The 15,617-nt window shown below is 49.8% G+C and overlaps 5 protein-coding genes across 7 annotated transcripts; 2 read left to right on the plus strand and 3 right to left on the minus strand.

The window, feature by feature from the left end:
- Positions 1–1,072: 1,072 nt before the first annotated feature.
- On the minus strand, positions 1,073–1,979 carry AAFC00_002521 (uncharacterized protein; the record flags this gene model as incomplete). The annotated part of the gene is made up of 2 exons (XM_069341851.1): positions 1,073–1,279; positions 1,335–1,979. The coding sequence occupies 2 exons, from the start codon at positions 1,977–1,979 to the stop codon at positions 1,073–1,075; spliced, it is 852 nt and encodes a 283-aa protein (XP_069198358.1).
- Positions 1,980–4,128: 2,149 nt separating this feature from the next.
- Positions 4,129–5,114, minus strand: AAFC00_002522 (uncharacterized protein; the record flags this gene model as incomplete). Of its 2 annotated transcripts, XM_069341852.1 has the most annotated exons (5): positions 4,129–4,450; positions 4,512–4,787; positions 4,899–4,913; positions 4,973–5,018; positions 5,081–5,114. In XM_069341852.1, 5 exons carry the CDS (start codon positions 5,112–5,114, stop codon positions 4,129–4,131), a joined length of 693 nt encoding a protein of 230 aa, XP_069198360.1. The 2 variants fall into 2 exon arrangements, with proteins under 2 accessions (XP_069198360.1, XP_069198359.1); XM_069348022.1 differs by lacking the exon at positions 4,899–4,913.
- A 672-nt stretch (positions 5,115–5,786) lies between these two features.
- On the plus strand, positions 5,787–6,855 carry AAFC00_002523 (uncharacterized protein; the record flags this gene model as incomplete). Its single annotated transcript, XM_069348023.1, has 4 exons — positions 5,787–5,881; positions 5,929–6,441; positions 6,523–6,648; positions 6,708–6,855. 4 exons carry the CDS (start codon positions 5,787–5,789, stop codon positions 6,853–6,855), a joined length of 882 nt encoding a protein of 293 aa, XP_069198361.1.
- A 1,000-nt stretch (positions 6,856–7,855) lies between these two features.
- AAFC00_002524 (uncharacterized protein) lies at positions 7,856–9,820 on the plus strand (the record flags this gene model as incomplete). Its single annotated transcript, XM_069341853.1, has 4 exons — positions 7,856–8,584; positions 8,635–9,044; positions 9,097–9,382; positions 9,440–9,820. The coding sequence occupies 4 exons, from the start codon at positions 7,856–7,858 to the stop codon at positions 9,818–9,820; spliced, it is 1,806 nt and encodes a 601-aa protein (XP_069198362.1).
- Positions 9,821–12,304: 2,484 nt separating this feature from the next.
- Positions 12,305–13,796, minus strand: AAFC00_002525 (uncharacterized protein; the record flags this gene model as incomplete). Of its 2 annotated transcripts, XM_069341854.1 has the most annotated exons (8): positions 12,305–12,652; positions 12,716–12,803; positions 12,866–13,140; positions 13,297–13,308; positions 13,377–13,396; positions 13,452–13,498; positions 13,583–13,590; positions 13,785–13,796. In XM_069341854.1, the coding sequence occupies 8 exons, from the start codon at positions 13,794–13,796 to the stop codon at positions 12,305–12,307; spliced, it is 810 nt and encodes a 269-aa protein (XP_069198363.1). The 2 variants fall into 2 exon arrangements, with proteins under 2 accessions (XP_069198363.1, XP_069198364.1); XM_069348024.1 differs by lacking the exon at positions 13,297–13,308.
- Between the last annotated feature and the right edge of the window lie 1,821 nt (positions 13,797–15,617).

Below are 15,617 nucleotides of genomic sequence, written 5' to 3' on the forward strand. Positions count from 1 at the left end.
TATAGCGTGGAAAACCGAATCGTGACACCCATGAACGGAGGTTTTCTATTGGCACAAATTTTACGTTCAGGTACCATATACCACACATCTAGCGACCATGACCACGCAGCTGTGGCACAACACCTGGCTGGCAAGTCCCAACCAGGCTATATCGGTGACGTGTTTTTCCTGACAGAAGTTTCTGTATTGTGTAGGAGATAGGCAAGGTGCTGTATACTGAGCCGTGTGCAACCAGGGCGAGTTGGGGCTCGAGAGCCTGATCTACACGGCAGCTAGAGTGTGCGCACTAGTGACTCGTACATAACAAGGTACAGTACTTTTGATGTAGGTACAACGAAGATAGAGGAATCGCCTGTCAGCATCTGGTAAGGTACCTTACTTTCGAATAGACCATAGTGCTTGTAGCCTAGGAAAAGACTGTCCAGCATTGTTGAGGCCTCCACTAGGTACGTTGGTGTTACAGCACTAGAACACTTGCAAGGCAACAACCCATGATTTCAAAAGAAAAATTTCCCATGTTCACGCTGATGCGTACAAGATGATATTGAAACTACATAGACAAAGTCGCACACACATTCTACTAGACAATCGCCATTCCTACTAGGAACACAATGACGAATCAGATTCTCTAGCGAGGTAGCAGGCAACCAAGCCCACCTCCAGGTCATGTCTGGCTCAATTTGACCAGAAGTATGCTTGCCGGTGTCCGCCCGAACTGATCAGAATGGCAATGCTTAAGGCAGAACGAAAAGAAGAATGAACAGCAAACACAGAAAGCACGGGGTATGGCTGCTCTATGCGACAATCTAAGCAAAAGGAAGAAACAGCACCAGTCTAATAGTCCACATCCCCAGTCGTCAACATCAAGATACCTCCCCTGTAAGGAAGCGAGAAAGGGCGACGCGTGCCGAGCATTCGCCATCATATCGTCGTAAGCCTTGTGACCGATCAAGGCGGTCGTAGTGTGAATATCGATGTGAGGCAGTTGTGATGCATCAGTCGAACATTCGAGTCGAATCGCGATATTGGAAATTAATTAGTATTGCGCGAGGCACGGAAAATGCTCAACTCTCTAGCCTGCCACTACTGCGGGCGCAGAGCGTTTTCCAGAGTCTCTGGCTTCAGCTTGTCGTTGGAAGAGAACCTCACGGGCATAAAACTCCACCAGCATTGTGCCATAAGCTTCCATCTCTTCGACTGGTATCGACAGTCTAAAATCGTTAAGCAGCAGAAATTGAAGCTCGAGGTGGTTCAGCTCCGGTAGGGGTAGGCCTCCGACCTTGTAGTGTATTTGTTAGCGATACTGGTGTATGTCAATTCGGGCCAAAATCTACCTTTGCATAGCGCGAATTCGTATAAAATATGTCGGAAAAGAATTTGCTTGCGCAAGTGACTCCTGCGATGACAAGTCTGTGTATGTTGAAGCTGTCCACAACGAAGAATTGTGAGAGGTTCAGAGGATCGGCCTCGATCGATGATGCAACAGGCGACTCGAGGTTTCGCGGCTTACTGTGAGGGGTTCCAGGGACAGTACTGTATTGCTGCTTCTCGAACTCTCCAGACATAGGTGGTGTTGCTGTTTGCACAGGAGCAGTGCCGCTCGACGAGACACCTTCCATGGACTGAGTTGAGGGTGGACTTCTCAGGCCATCGGCTTGTTGTGACGCAGCACGTTCTGCCGCTTGTTGGTTTAACTCGCGTAAGTTCTGTATAGGTCCTGAATTGACCTTTTCGGTCATGCGGTCGAAGTAGACCAAGAGACTGATGAAAACCTCATAACTAGTGGGGCAGTATTTGTTGATGCGGTTGAGATAACTCAATATTGTTATACTGGGTACATTTTTGCCGTGGAATGCCAGAACACTGTTAGTTTGAGGACTCATGGCTGCGCTGCTTCCCGGGGCGGGCATTTGACGATGGAGATGCTCGTGCTGCATGTCGTTTGCAGTGGTGATCTTGGTCAAGAGTCCGGCCACCATCTCTATGATGTGCTCTATCGGCATTCCACTGATCTCGTACAGCGGTCCCTGATCTCCGCTCTTCTGTCTGAATGCATGTCCATTATCAGAGAAAGCATCACTGTTGCTGTCGGCAAGGCTCTGAATATGTGCCAAGTCCCTGATTTTGACGCAACGACCTTGTGATGATGGGGACTCGCTTGTCTCTACAGATGGTGCTGGCGAGGTAGCAGAGGCAGACGACGCGGACTCGGGCGAGCTTCCACGCGGATCCGACCCCGCGCTTGGTCTTCCGGAGGCGTCGTCGTCGTCAGTCAGCTTTGCTGAAGGCGTGCCTGAGGCTTGCCTCGTATGCGAGGGGCGCGACTGGCTGTGGTGTTGGGAGTGTGATTGTGACTGTGATAGTGTGGCATCGGTGGCGTAAGCGGGCGCGACTTGTGATTGGACGTGCGAGCTAGCAGCTCTGTTGCCCGTGACGGACATTGAGGAATGGGTCGGAGAAGTGCAAGAAGGACGTGGTTGCAGTGCAGGAGTATGCGATGCTGTATGCGATGCTGATCGGCGTTGAGGTTGGGGTTGTCCGAGCCGGTCGGGTGAATCTTGACTGTGGGTGTGAGGAGGATTAAAGAAATGGTTGACAGCGTCGATTACTATCGAGCCCATAATCTAGAGTGCAGGTCTTTCCTGATGGAGAAGCGGTCAGTTTGGCACATGTCAATATAACCGTGCGCTTGTGGAGATGCCATGTAGTGTTAGGGGTTGCATGTTGGTGTGAACTCAAACAACTACAGAGGTGATTTTCGAACCGATGAGATGTGAAGTGTTACAGCGTGGGGGAAGAAGCAGATTGTACAGTACATGGCCTTGGGGGGTGTTAAGGTGCATGGTCATATGATGTGTTGCTGGAGATGCTGCTGATGATGATGATGATGATGATGATGATGATGATGATGCAAAACAGTGGAGCAATAAGGAGAATACGATACAGCGCGGGCGCAGCGAGATTACGAAGTATGAACAGACATGGAGCAGGCTGAAGCCATGGATGCGTCGCACCAAGTGAATCGATTGGGAGACAGCGGAATCACGCGCGAAGGAGGAGCAAGGAAGAAGTGGATATGGAGGAGTACTCACAGCACATGTACATGCATTCCCACCGCGGAGTCGGTCGTCACTCTCGAGGTATTAGATGGTCAAAAGAGAATGACAGACGACGACGGCGACAACAACGACAACAACGACGACGACGACGTAGTAGTGTCGAAGATGAACGTGGAATCGCAAGAAGTCGGGCAAGATCCAGGGCAGGGCAAGCTGGGGACGACAGTTGAAAAGTGGATCCCGCACTACTGGGACTACTGGGACGGGACTACTGGGTCAACCTTAGCAACAACGACAGAAAGTAGAGCAGCAGATCCGGTAGACTAGCAGACACAGACACAGACGCAGGCCAGAGCAGAGCAAAGCACTTCAACGCAGTGTGCAGCACACCCCAACACCACCACAACCTAACCCAACTGCAGCATCTTTTCAAGGGACAGAGAAAGCGCTGATGCCCTAGACATTCCTCGTCATTGGCTGCTTTCCGGGGCTCTGGGAATGCGCCAGCCAGTCAGAAGGTCCGTGATCGTCGTTCTGGCCCGCCGTACCGTGACAGTGCACGCTGCCAGAGTGCAGGTAAGGGTAATATAATGATAATATGGTCCACACCTTGTTCACTTGACGATCGTTCGCGGACAGTCTGCCAACATCACCTGGTGTCCTCACCGCAGTCGCAATACTTTGTCAAAATGCAATAGTCATTTTCTGAGACAAAATTAATTTTATCTATTATACACACAGTAACAGACGATGGCACGCCCTGCTTGTGACAGCATTGGCCACTTAGTCATGTAGACGGCCAAGCAGATGGGTGAAAGCCACACTGCGTGCCAGAGCCCTGACTTGTGTGGCGCTTGACCCAAAGGCATACAAGGTACATTGCCATTGTATCTTGGGTCATCGATGTTCGGATGTTCTACCACCGAGCGCTGCTACCATATCATCCTCTATCTACTCCTGGGTTTAGGATGTTTTGACTGATGCGTGAAAGTCGCTTGACATGCAGATCTCTACGACGAGCCACTCATGTCGTCATTCGTACTGTCGAGTAGCTGTAGCAAACATCGCTCTAGTTGCGTCCGGGACCGGTGTAACCGTTGTCCGGAAGATACAGATGCCTCTGTGCTCCGTTCTTGGTAAGAACGACCATACGAATGACACCTCCAGAACTTCCATCCCATTTGATAGCCTCTCTCAGTGCGCCCTTGACGAACTTGACACCCTCTTCCTCCGTCATGCCTTCCTGCCAATTGGCGTCGCAATATCCATAAATGTAAGTTGAACCGGAGCCTGCGATGGCGTAGGATTGCTTATGTAGAGATCCTCCAAGAGGTATCGAATAGACCTGGCCACCATGTCTTTGGTCCCATCCTGCAATAATGATACCGGCACTACGTCCTAGTCAGTCGTCATCCCATGGAAGAAAGAACCATCTGCTCGAGGTTGGCATACCTTAGCGAGTCTTTGTTGGAATAGCACAGCTCTTGAAAAAGGGCAGCAGCAGTTTGTGTGGTAGGAGCCTCGTCGTTTGTGATGCCGTACATGCTCAAATGGTATTGGACGATGTCGGCGACTGCTTGTGTATCTGCTGCTGAGCCTGATCTGCAGCACCAGATGGTGTCGTGCACTTGGGTGAGCTTGTCTGTCACTCGATTTGCGATATATGCGCCTGTCGTTGTTCGACTATCTGCACCGAGGATGACTCCGTCTTTGAAGTTGATGGCCATACTGGAATAGAATTAGTATCTCTGCGACGAAGTTCCGGCTGTGTCGAAATTGGGAGAGGACAAGGAGATTGCGGTGGTGGAGTAGTAGTACTAGTAGTAGTAGCTGACATACATGGAAGTTCCCAAGCTGTGAGAGCGGTCAGCAATAAGCACACTAGACGTAAGCAGATCAGCACATCAACTTACTTAACCTCGCCCTTCTTCAAGTGGTTCATGTCGATGTGGATGCCATCTAGTAAGAACAATGATTGTGAGATACATGACTCCATTTGGCAACTATGCTGCTTGACTTACCCTCACCCAACGCTCCTGTGGCGTGGCCGATCATCTTGTGTGGTTGCTAGTTTCTAGTTTGTAGATGGACCGATGTTGTGCAATTTGTCGAAGATGGATGACAGAGATGAGTTGATTAGTTGGAAAGTACAGATGGAATAGACGATGATGGCGAGCTGCTGCTTTGGCTAACTGTAGGCAGACAGCAAGCGCGCGTCAGGACGGTCGGAGGTTGGAGCTCAGACCAATTCCGCTCTGGACACAGCGGTGGCGGAGCATCCCTCTACGCCGCCCCCCTTGAGGCACATATCCAAGTACAGCAGGTCTTGTCGGTTGAGATGCAATGAACATTGATCTCTTGGCATATTCTGTATCATTTCTCATTTCTCGTTTCATACTGTTCCATGTTCACGTCTAGCGCTAACAATTTCATTTATTCATTCGTTTTTTCAATAGTTCTCGTATATTCACTGTCTTTCCTTGTCACGAGCGTTTAGCCGTGTCCCTCTCCTGTGTTACCAACTTTCTTTAACCATCCTATCCTGTTTTAATGAAATCCGGTCGGCCACGTGCATCAAAACCTAAACGCTCCCAAGCTTCGCCTCCGGCTTCCTACCTATTTCGACTCGGTACTATCGCAATATCCCGAGCATTTCAAGACCAACGTACCCAATTGCACCCTGAACTTCAGCCGACCGTTCCTCTCCGATCTTTATCTAGTCAGGACATGGCATCCTCGATTTGGGGTTATGCGAAGATCCCACTTGCCCTGGGTTCAGGTTTGAGTGTAGTGTTAAGTAGCGCTTTGTACTACTTTCAGAAGTAAGTAAATCGCTAGCTAATGGATGCAAATATCTGACATCCACAAGCGAACTGATATATCCTCGCAACATCCCGATAGGCGCCCGGACTGATGTTCCGAAACCTGCTCGCTTTGGACTCAGCGACAGCGAGGAATTGATGCTGCCGACTCCGGATGGCGAGACTATAAGTGCCTTTCTCATACATCCTGACAACAAGAGTCAAGCCAAGAATGTGACTGTAATGATGTTTCATGGAAATGCTGGCAATATTGGTCATCGTCTGCCAATCGCAAAGGTGCTTGCTAATGATCTTGGCTGTAACGTTTTCATGTTGCAATATCGTGGCTATGGCCTATCAACCGGATCTCCTGGCGAAGCTGGAATCAACATTGATTCGCAGACCGGACTCGACTACATTCGTCAACGTGAAGATTTGAAGAACACGAAGATAGTACTGTACGGTCAAAGTCTAGGAGGAGCCGTCTCGATAGCCCTAGCCGCTCGTAACCAAGAACAGAAAGACATTGCAGGCATGATATTAGAGAACACATTCCTCAGCATCAGAAAGATGATTCCCAGGTGTGCTCTATTTCCAAGCTCCGACACTCATCATTTCACAACTACTAGCGATATTGCGTTTGGCTGATCAGGTTTCAACAGTGTCATGCCCGTAGCCAAAGTATTAGCGCCTCTATGTCACGAGGTGTGGCCGAGTGAAGAAGTGCTCCCCAAGATTTCGGGAATACCGATCTTATTTATGAGCGGTCTGCAAGATGAGATAGTGCCGTAAGTTCTATACATTCGATTGACTTGCGCGTCACGCTCGACTGATTGCTTTCACTCAGACCATCACATATGAAGCGGCTGTACGAGATATATAAGAATGGACCTAAAACTTGGAAGGAGCTCCCGCATGGCGATCACAACAATACAGTCTCTGAGGTTGGATATTTTCATTTTGTAAATGACTGGATGAGGGATCATGTGGTATGAATAGCTCTTGCTGTCGCATCGAATCATGGACTTGGCAGATACAGCGATGATCTCAAATGTCAGATTCAAAGCTGGAAAAGGTACATGAGCATCGGCGTCACCGAGTTGCAAGCAGGATGATAATCGTTACAACATCACTGACAATGCATAATCAACTATACTTATCATAGGTATTTTTGACTTGCTTCTGTTCTCGGAAACATTTGAGTCATTCCTGGCTAAGATTACACGGCACAGGTCGAAGGTTCGGTGGGAGACGGGTTGTACAATGCATGATCGGGGTGTTAGTCTCTCCGCATACAGCAGGTCTCGCAGTACCCATACATGTTACCGAATCAAGCAAGATACCCAAAATGTTCTCCCGCAAACAACGCCGCCTACTCTTATTCGCTCACCGACCATCTTACTTGTTGCTTGAAATGAGTCTTTATCATGTGGACACCCGTTTACCTCATTCGGCAGGATTGTCTGACCATGACACCGAATGCACTTCACTTGGTGTATAGGTAATTCCTTCAGAGATGGAGCTAGTCGGAGATCGTAGCTGTGTTTCACTCTCACTGGCGTGCGCCCTATGCCTTACTGATACTTTGCAACGAGATGCGGGGTGGGCGAGTCTGTGACTCGGGATGACTGTTCGCCCGACTGCCACTAGACAAGATTCGGACTATACACGGTACCAAGACCACCAAATCAAACGCCGGTACGCCCTCTTTGTTGTACACAGGGGGAAGGCGCCATGTTCGTGGCAGGCTGCCGCAAGTAGACGGTTAAATTCTTGCGCCTGTCTGAAATGACGGCGCCATGGTACTGTATGATCCTGTGATCTGACGGATCTCTATAGCTAGGTCGTCGTTTCCATACCTTTGAATATTCCAGACCTTCCAACTCAGAGCTCTCATCTCACGTTCCTATATCGTCTCAATCCATCCATTACCTTTTCCTCAAACCTTTCGTGACCAAGTCTTGCGCTTCCTAGTGTGCCTCAAGACTGCGCACTATGGGTTTACTTGGGAGATTGGAGGCGCTTAAGGCCAATTCCTCGAAAGCATCAACGCGAAGTGCATCCCAAGCATCATCAGATCGAGACGATGTGCATGCCCCTGTCTCCGCTGATCAGAAGTACCAGGAGGCAGGTGTAACTCTGCAGCCTGTTTTGACCACATCGGACGGACACTCTCAAATACAACCCGACTACACAGATGAAAAGGGCGTAGGAATCGTGAAGCCGAGTGAAGCAATTGAGGAGGAGAAACATGAGGAGGAAGATGACACCGATTATCCTACATCCTGGAAGCTTGGTCTGATTACGATTGCTCTATGCTTGAGTGTTTTCTGCATGGCCCTTGACAACACAATCATCGCCACAGCAATCCCCAAAATCACAGATCAATTCAAAGCAATCAACGATGTGGGCTGGTATGGCAGCGCTTATCTACTCACAACATGCGCCTTCCAGCTGTTTTTCGGAAAACTATATACTTTTCTCAACCTGAAATGGGTGTACGTCACGGCTTTATTCATCTTCGAATTAGGATCCTTCATCTGCGGAATTGCACCCAACTCCACTGCCTTGATCCTTGGACGTGCAGTTGCCGGTCTAGGCTCTGCAGGAATTTTCTCGGGTGCTATTCTAATTGTCGCCAACACCGTTCCCTTGTCCAAGAGGCCAATATATACAGGATTGATTGGTGGCATGTATGGTCTGGCAAGTGTGGCAGGACCATTGGTAATATATTCCCCAAGCTATTCGGGTGTGCTTTGACTGATGTTTGACAGATGGGTGGTGCCTTTACTGACCATGTTTCATGGCGGTGGTGCTTCTACATTAACCTGCCATTTGGTCTGGTGACCGGAATATTTATCGTCTTCTTCTTTCACCCTACGCAGCGAGCCAGAGCCATGTCTGCTGGCTGGAAGGCCAAACTCGAGCAGTTCGACATCTACGGCACCCTCATCTTCTTGCCCATGATCGTGTGCCTTCTCTTGGCATTACAATGGGGCGGAAGCAAGTATCCTTGGAGTTCTGGTCGAATCATTGCACTCTTTGTTGTCTTTGGTGTTCTATGTATCATCTTTGTCGGAGTTCAGATCTGGAAGGGCGAGAATGCAACGGTTCCTCCACGCGTGCTCAAGCAAAGATCTGTCGCAGCGTCGGCGTGGTTTGGCGCATGTTTGGGTGCGGCATTGTAAGTTTCTTCCGCTCATGAATCTATAAAGTGATGCGCTGACAATAACAAGCTTCGTCTTTGTTTACTATCTCCCAATCTGGTTCCAGGCAATCAAAGGAGTATCGGCGACTAAGTCAGGCATAATGTCACTACCCTTGATTCTGGGCCTAGTGATCGTCTCACTGATCGGAGGTGGTCTCATCACTGCCTTTGGATATTACACACCGTTCATTATCACCTCGTCCATCCTGATGTGCATCGGTGCCGGGCTTTTGACCACTCTGCAGACCAACACAGGACATGCGAAGTGGATCGGATACCAGGCTCTTTTCGGATTCGGCGTTGGCTTTGGCATGGTGAGCACACTTTCTCACAGCAGTACGGAAATTGCATCCACTGATGAAATCAAACAGCAAAATACACTCATCGCAGTGCAGACTGTGCTCCCAAAAGCCGATGTTCCAATTGGCACCGCAATCGTCATGTTTAGCCAGACTCTCGGAGGCGCACTCTTCATTTCAGTTGCACAAAATATCTTCACGAACCGCCTGCTCACGAATCTCAAAGCCGTCGTCCCGGGCCTTGACTCTAGCATTGTGCTCGCCACTGGCGCCACCAACCTGAAGACGGTCATCGCGCAAGAGTATCTCCCTGGGGTGCAAACTGCCTACAACGAAGCTATCACGCAATGTTTCTACGTCGCCGTTGCTTTGGCTTGCTTGTCATCAATTGGTGCCGGGTTTATGGAGTGGAAGTCTGTCAAGGGCAAGAAGATTGAGATGGCTGTAGCTTGATTACTGTATCAGTACTGCTTTGAGCATCTTTTGTTTTTTTTCCTTTGGCAACGGCGTTTACTTTCTAGTGGATGGGAAAGGTTAGATTTTGAGTGGGATCAGAACATGGAGTAGATACTGGGAGAAGTCTCCGCTCAGATGCGATGAAGAAGACTACATCTCACCTCTTAGCTACTGTACTTTTATCATCAGACAGAAAATGAGAGAAAGAATAGGGCAAAACCACATGTCTATATATATGTGCCGATAATAGCGTGCTGAGCGTCAGTCCTTTGTCAAGCAAGTATGTGATGCGTGTGGAAAGTGAATACTGTATACGGCGACCTTGAGCTCTATTCACTTTATGAGATACGCACTACGAAAAAGAGAAAGAGAGAGCTCCGAGCCCCTCGACATAGGCAGAGTCGAGACACCGAGTGAGACCTATACACGACTTACTTGTGCGTCGAGGCCACCACATGAGGTCAATAGCACAGTCTCTCGTGATCCAATCCCCCCCCCTCTTGCGAGCAGGATTTGAGTCGAGACGAGGAAAGAGTCAATTCACTTGCCCGAGTGCAGCGGTTTTGGGATCATTTTGGTGTCAGGATGTATGAAAGTTGATGACACAGCGGAAGTGGTAAGGCAGTTTGCGAAAAGAAGAGGTTCTGGAAGAGTAATACAGTATCTTTGATCGAGATTGGGTGAGAGTCTCTATTTCTTTTTTCAATTCTTTAAGAGAGAATGGTCCTTCCGAAGCGATGAAGACCCAGGACCCTCGAGGCTTCGTACATGTCACGAGGTGTGGAGGGACGGGACAATGGGGGGTTTTGGACTTTGGCACTTACCTTGTCCACCTTGAGATGAGTTGAACTAATAACGGAGTCTGGGCACGAGATCCGCAGCGTGCAGGATGACACCGGGGCTGTTCCCCTATTCTCAACGCAAGTGATGACTCGTCAAGGCAAGTGGCCCCCCTCTCCTGTATTCGACCACCTCTTCCAGAGAGGCATCAACAGCCATACAGAATCTTACCTGTTCGATTCCCCTCCTGCCACAACACGCAGTAAACTCACACCCTAACGAACCCACCCCCTAACCAATCTCCAAGTCCCATCTTCACGTCCCTCGCCTCCGCTCTATGACTACGCAAAAGTTCCCAGACGTCTTCGCGACTGACGCAATACCCCGTCTTGGCCCACCGAGCGTTGATCCGGTCGCATAGTGCGTCGGAGCTGTCTTTCCAGTCGTGCGAGTCCCAGGCTTCCAGCAGGAGGACACGGATTGGGGAGTCGGGAGGTGGCGGGGATGGCTCTGATGGGGGAGGAGAGGAAGTGGTGGTGGTGGTGGTGGTGGTGGAATGGAGGATGGAGCGGAAGGTCGAGAGGATGTGGGAGGGAAATTTCGAGGATCTACTGCTGCTGCTGTGGGTTGTGCTGCTGTTAGTCTTCGTCTTCATAGTGATGGTGGTGGTGGTGAGGTGCTTTGCGTTATCGGTTCTCAACTTTCTCTTTGAGATACGGGATACGAGAAGGAAAAAAAAGAGATCTCTTCTCGGGTTACGTCTGGCTTCTTTGCTGATGCCAATCTTACTCTCTCTCAAGATTGTGTGTGCGGCAGATATCCTTGGAATAGAGACCGTTGTAATCGTGGACCTGCACGATTGGTGTACAACTTGTCTTACCTGTTCGAATTGTAAGCGGAGAGAGGACTGTACCTAGATGCAACGCAAGCCTAACAAAAGAAAAGCCAAAAGAGGACTCGACAGCAATGTCCAGATTGCTTCGAAGACAGAGTTTGAAAAGCAATCTCAGAAACACTACGTCCATCATTGATTACTTGACGTTATACAAGTACCAGGCACACACCTTTGGGCCTCTCATCGAGCTTTGTTCCAGACAAAAACACAAAACGAGCTTTGTGTGAATAAACAAAAGGACTTTGATAAGTTTTTGTTTCTGATGAATGACTTGATAGAAATTAGACAAAGGAACTTGAGATAATTGCTTAATTTGATTTCATCATCGCGCGGTACGGGCGCGCTTTACAAAGACCGAAAAGGAGTGACAAGGGTAGAGACAAAGAAATCGCGCCGGCCACAGGAATGTAGAGGAACTGCGGCAATCAATGCAGAGCACAATCCATTGGGAGGTGGTAAAATGAGATGGCTTCAACCTGGAGCCATGATTCGGAAGTATATCTTCCTGGATAAGGCGAGCGGTGGATGAGAGGTGGGGAATAATTGGGGGAATGGAGGGTAGAGGGAGATGAGAGATAGAGGGATAAATGTCAATCGCTAGTGTACTCGTCAAGTTGCAAACGCATTTTGGGGAATCAATTCATTTCCACGCCGGAGTGCTCCACAACAGCCGAATTGCTCGCTGCAAGCCTTTGAAATGCCATCGCGCCCTTGTTCGAAAAGCCGTAAAAGATGAGCCGACTTCGTCGCTGTTCTGACGAGGCGGACCATCTAAAGAAACATAGAGGGGATAAATAACAAAGCATTTACGCCTTGGGCTCCTCGGCCTCGGGGGCGGCCTCAGGGGCTGCCTCAGCGGGCTTCTCCTCGGTCTTGGCTGCCTCAGCGGCAGGCTCGGGCTCGCTGCCGTCGGAAGAGGTCCAGAGAGTGAGGTTGTCACGGAGGAGTTGCATGATCAGGGTGCTGTCACGGTAAGACTCCTCTGACAGAGAGTCGAGCTCGGCAATAGCGTCGTCGAAGGCCTGCTTGGCGAGGTGGCAAGCGCGGTCGGGTGAGTTGAGGATCTCGTAGTAGAAGACGGAGAAGTTGAGGGCGAGACCGAGACGGATGGGGTGAGTGGGAGTGAGCTCAGTCTGGGCAACATCGGTTGCGTTCTGGTCAAGAAGGTCAGTCATGTGATTTTCAAGACAAGACGAAAGCAAAGAAAAAAAAATCACCTTGTAGGCCTCGTGAGCAGCGGTGGCAGCACCCTTGCGCTTCTCGCCGCTAGCGAACTCGGCAAGGTATCGGTGGTAGTCACCCTTCCTGTTTGGTCATTCTGTCAGCCGGGTGTCGTCAAAGCAGTCAAAGGATTACAAAAGACGAACATCTTGTGGTAGAAGACCTTGGACTCGCCAGACTCGGCCTTGGGGATGAGGGACTCGTCAAGGACGTCGAGGACATCCTGGCACACCTTCTCGAGCTCGGTCTCGATCTTCTGGCGGTACTCGCGGATGATGGAGACGTGCTTGTCAGAACCTTTTTGCTCCTCCTTCTGCTCGATCGAGGAGATGATGCGCCAAGATGCACGGCGGGTACCGACGACGTTCTTGTAGGCGACGGAGAGGAGGTTGCGCTCGTCAACGGTAAGTTCACCGCCAACCTAGATGGGATCAGTGAGTCAGTGGGCTGCACGTAGGATGTCGGCGGTTGCGTGTCATGTTGCACAGAATGGCATTCTGTCTCGTTGTCCCGGTCGTGCAGGGAGAGTAGGTTGGATGGGGGCAGAGCTGATGATGATGTGGTGTGGAGATTATACCTTTGCGACTTCCTATAATGATTCGTTAGTACGTAATTCACACCGCCTTGCAGATTCTGGACTATTGCTCATCTCCTCACCTTCATGTATGTGACCATCTCTGGGGTTGGATGTCAGCATGTGTGATTATCAGGCAGCATTATTGGTTATCGTACCATCGTAGCGCTCGGCCTGCTCGGACAGCCTTGCGAGGAAGGTCTTGCTGTATGACCGTTAACAAAGACATCCGGGGAAGGAAGGAGCTTCATCGAGCTCTATCCATTTTGGTTCTGTGCAAGGTATTTACCTCTCACGCTGTGGAGAAAGCAAAGGTCAGCATACAACCATCATATACAAAACACAGGCAGCAGCAGTAGCAGAGCGTGGTTAAATGGGTGTGGGGTGGGACTTTTGTTGAGCTTTCCTGATGCAGCAGGCAGCGTCACAAGAGAAGTGCTTGCTTGAGTTCCCCCCCACCCCTTTTGCCGCCCAAAAAGCTGACGACTTACTTCGGTGGCCATTTCGAAGGAATTTATGGAAAAAGGCGGTAAGTGGTGGTGTTGTAAATGTCGGGTTGGACGCGTGTGCGCGGGAAGATGGAGAGATACGAAAAGGGTGTGGAGTGGTGAGAGAGAGAGAGAACGAGAGAGAGAGTTGGATGGCTGAGCGTTTGGACTTGTTTACCGAAAGCTGCTTGGTGGGTTATGGGAGGGAGCCAAGGTCGACGACGCAGAGGAAATGGACGAGCCCGCATTTCACCTGCTCCCAAAATCAGTCCACGTGACTCTTCTGTCTTCTGCAGTGGCTCGAGTGCACACTTGCTGTGGACACTGCTGTGCACACTGACACTGCTGGGTGGACCCTGGCTGCCTTGAGACTTGAGAGTGCAATTTCCCGTCTTCGTCGTCCTTCCAGCTCCCGGTCCTTACCCTTACCTTAGTGAAACTCTTGCATGTTGTCATGCGTCATTTGTCATTTGCACTCTATGTTTGATCCGCTAATCGAGCCCCCAAATTTACTTTAAGGGGCTTCTAGAATAGCTGTGACAATTCCACCACTGTTTTTCTGCTCTGAATGCTTTTCACCGCCTGCGTTTTTACCACTGCTCTATTCTTGTCTGTTGGTCATGTTACGTCGAGATAGACTACAGCGATGGTGGTGACACTGGTCATGTCGGTAGGTAGCGGCCACCACATAATAGCAGCAAGTAAAGAAGGGGACACACTATCATCACTGCTGTCTGGACACACACGTCACTGCCTAATATTGCTATTGCCATTGCCATTGGCACATCTGTTCGCCGGCCAAATAAAAACCAATAGCAGAGATTGGTATCAAAGACAAATAGGAAAAAAGGAAAAAGGGAAACAGAAAGCTCGGGCATACAGTAGGGGCCCCCGCTCCCTTTACTTTCTTGTCTCCAATTAATCTCCATGAGAGCAAAGCGTTGGACACCGAGCAATGATAGCAACGACTATACCAGTTGATGACACCTATTAGCTTTCTTGTGAGGTCGAGGATCTGGTCTGTTTCAGTCGTGTGGTTCGATATAGCGTGTCTATATGTGGAGGGCTCCGTGAGTCGCTATCGGCACTGCTAGAGTGTCCTTCTAGATGTTTCGTTCGTCCCAGTGAGATTGACATCTCGTGAATGTCTCTGTATGCGGCTCAAAGACATAGGGGGCTCAGCTTATATGAGCCCACTGGGGCACGTCTCGGTAGCCGAGGAACAAGACGTCGAGGGAAATGATGAAGGTAGAGTAATAACAGCTCAGAAGCGTCCGTTGTTTTGAAGAGACTCTGAAGCTGGTCTACCTTTGCAAGAATAGCACATAGAAAAGGAGGTAGAATGGTAGAAGCAACAACACCACCAAGAAGACTTGATGTCCAACCGCCACACACCTGTCCTAGCTACCTAAGGTAGACAGTCACAACTACTGCACAGCAGAAGTGGACCGCCTCAAGTATCCTCCAAACCACAATCACTCTACACCTAACCGTACAATTGAACGACATGAATGATTGAGGGACAGGGAGACAAGCAGCCAAGGCAAACGTACCGTACCTCACGGCAAGGCAACAACAATAATGCATTTATTCTTCTTCGATTCTCTTCCGCGAACCAACCGAGCGTCCCTTCCCCGTGCTTCCCCCCGGGCTCCGATCCACCTCCACGCCAGGACCGAGTACGAGTACCGCACTGTATGCTCTTTTCTTCGTAGCCCAACGCAGCCCAACTCGAATCCAGGCGTCCACCCAGTCCTCCTTACGTAGGTAAAGTGCAGCGAAGTACAAGCAAAGCAAGGTGCCTAGGCAGTGAACTCAATCCTGATGAAGCAGTCC

Source organism: Neodothiora populina (assembly GCF_041146345.1).
Source record: "Neodothiora populina strain CPC 39397 chromosome Unknown canker_contig_15, whole genome shotgun sequence".
NCBI classification, from domain to species: Eukaryota; Fungi; Ascomycota; class Dothideomycetes; order Dothideales; family Dothioraceae; genus Neodothiora; species Neodothiora populina.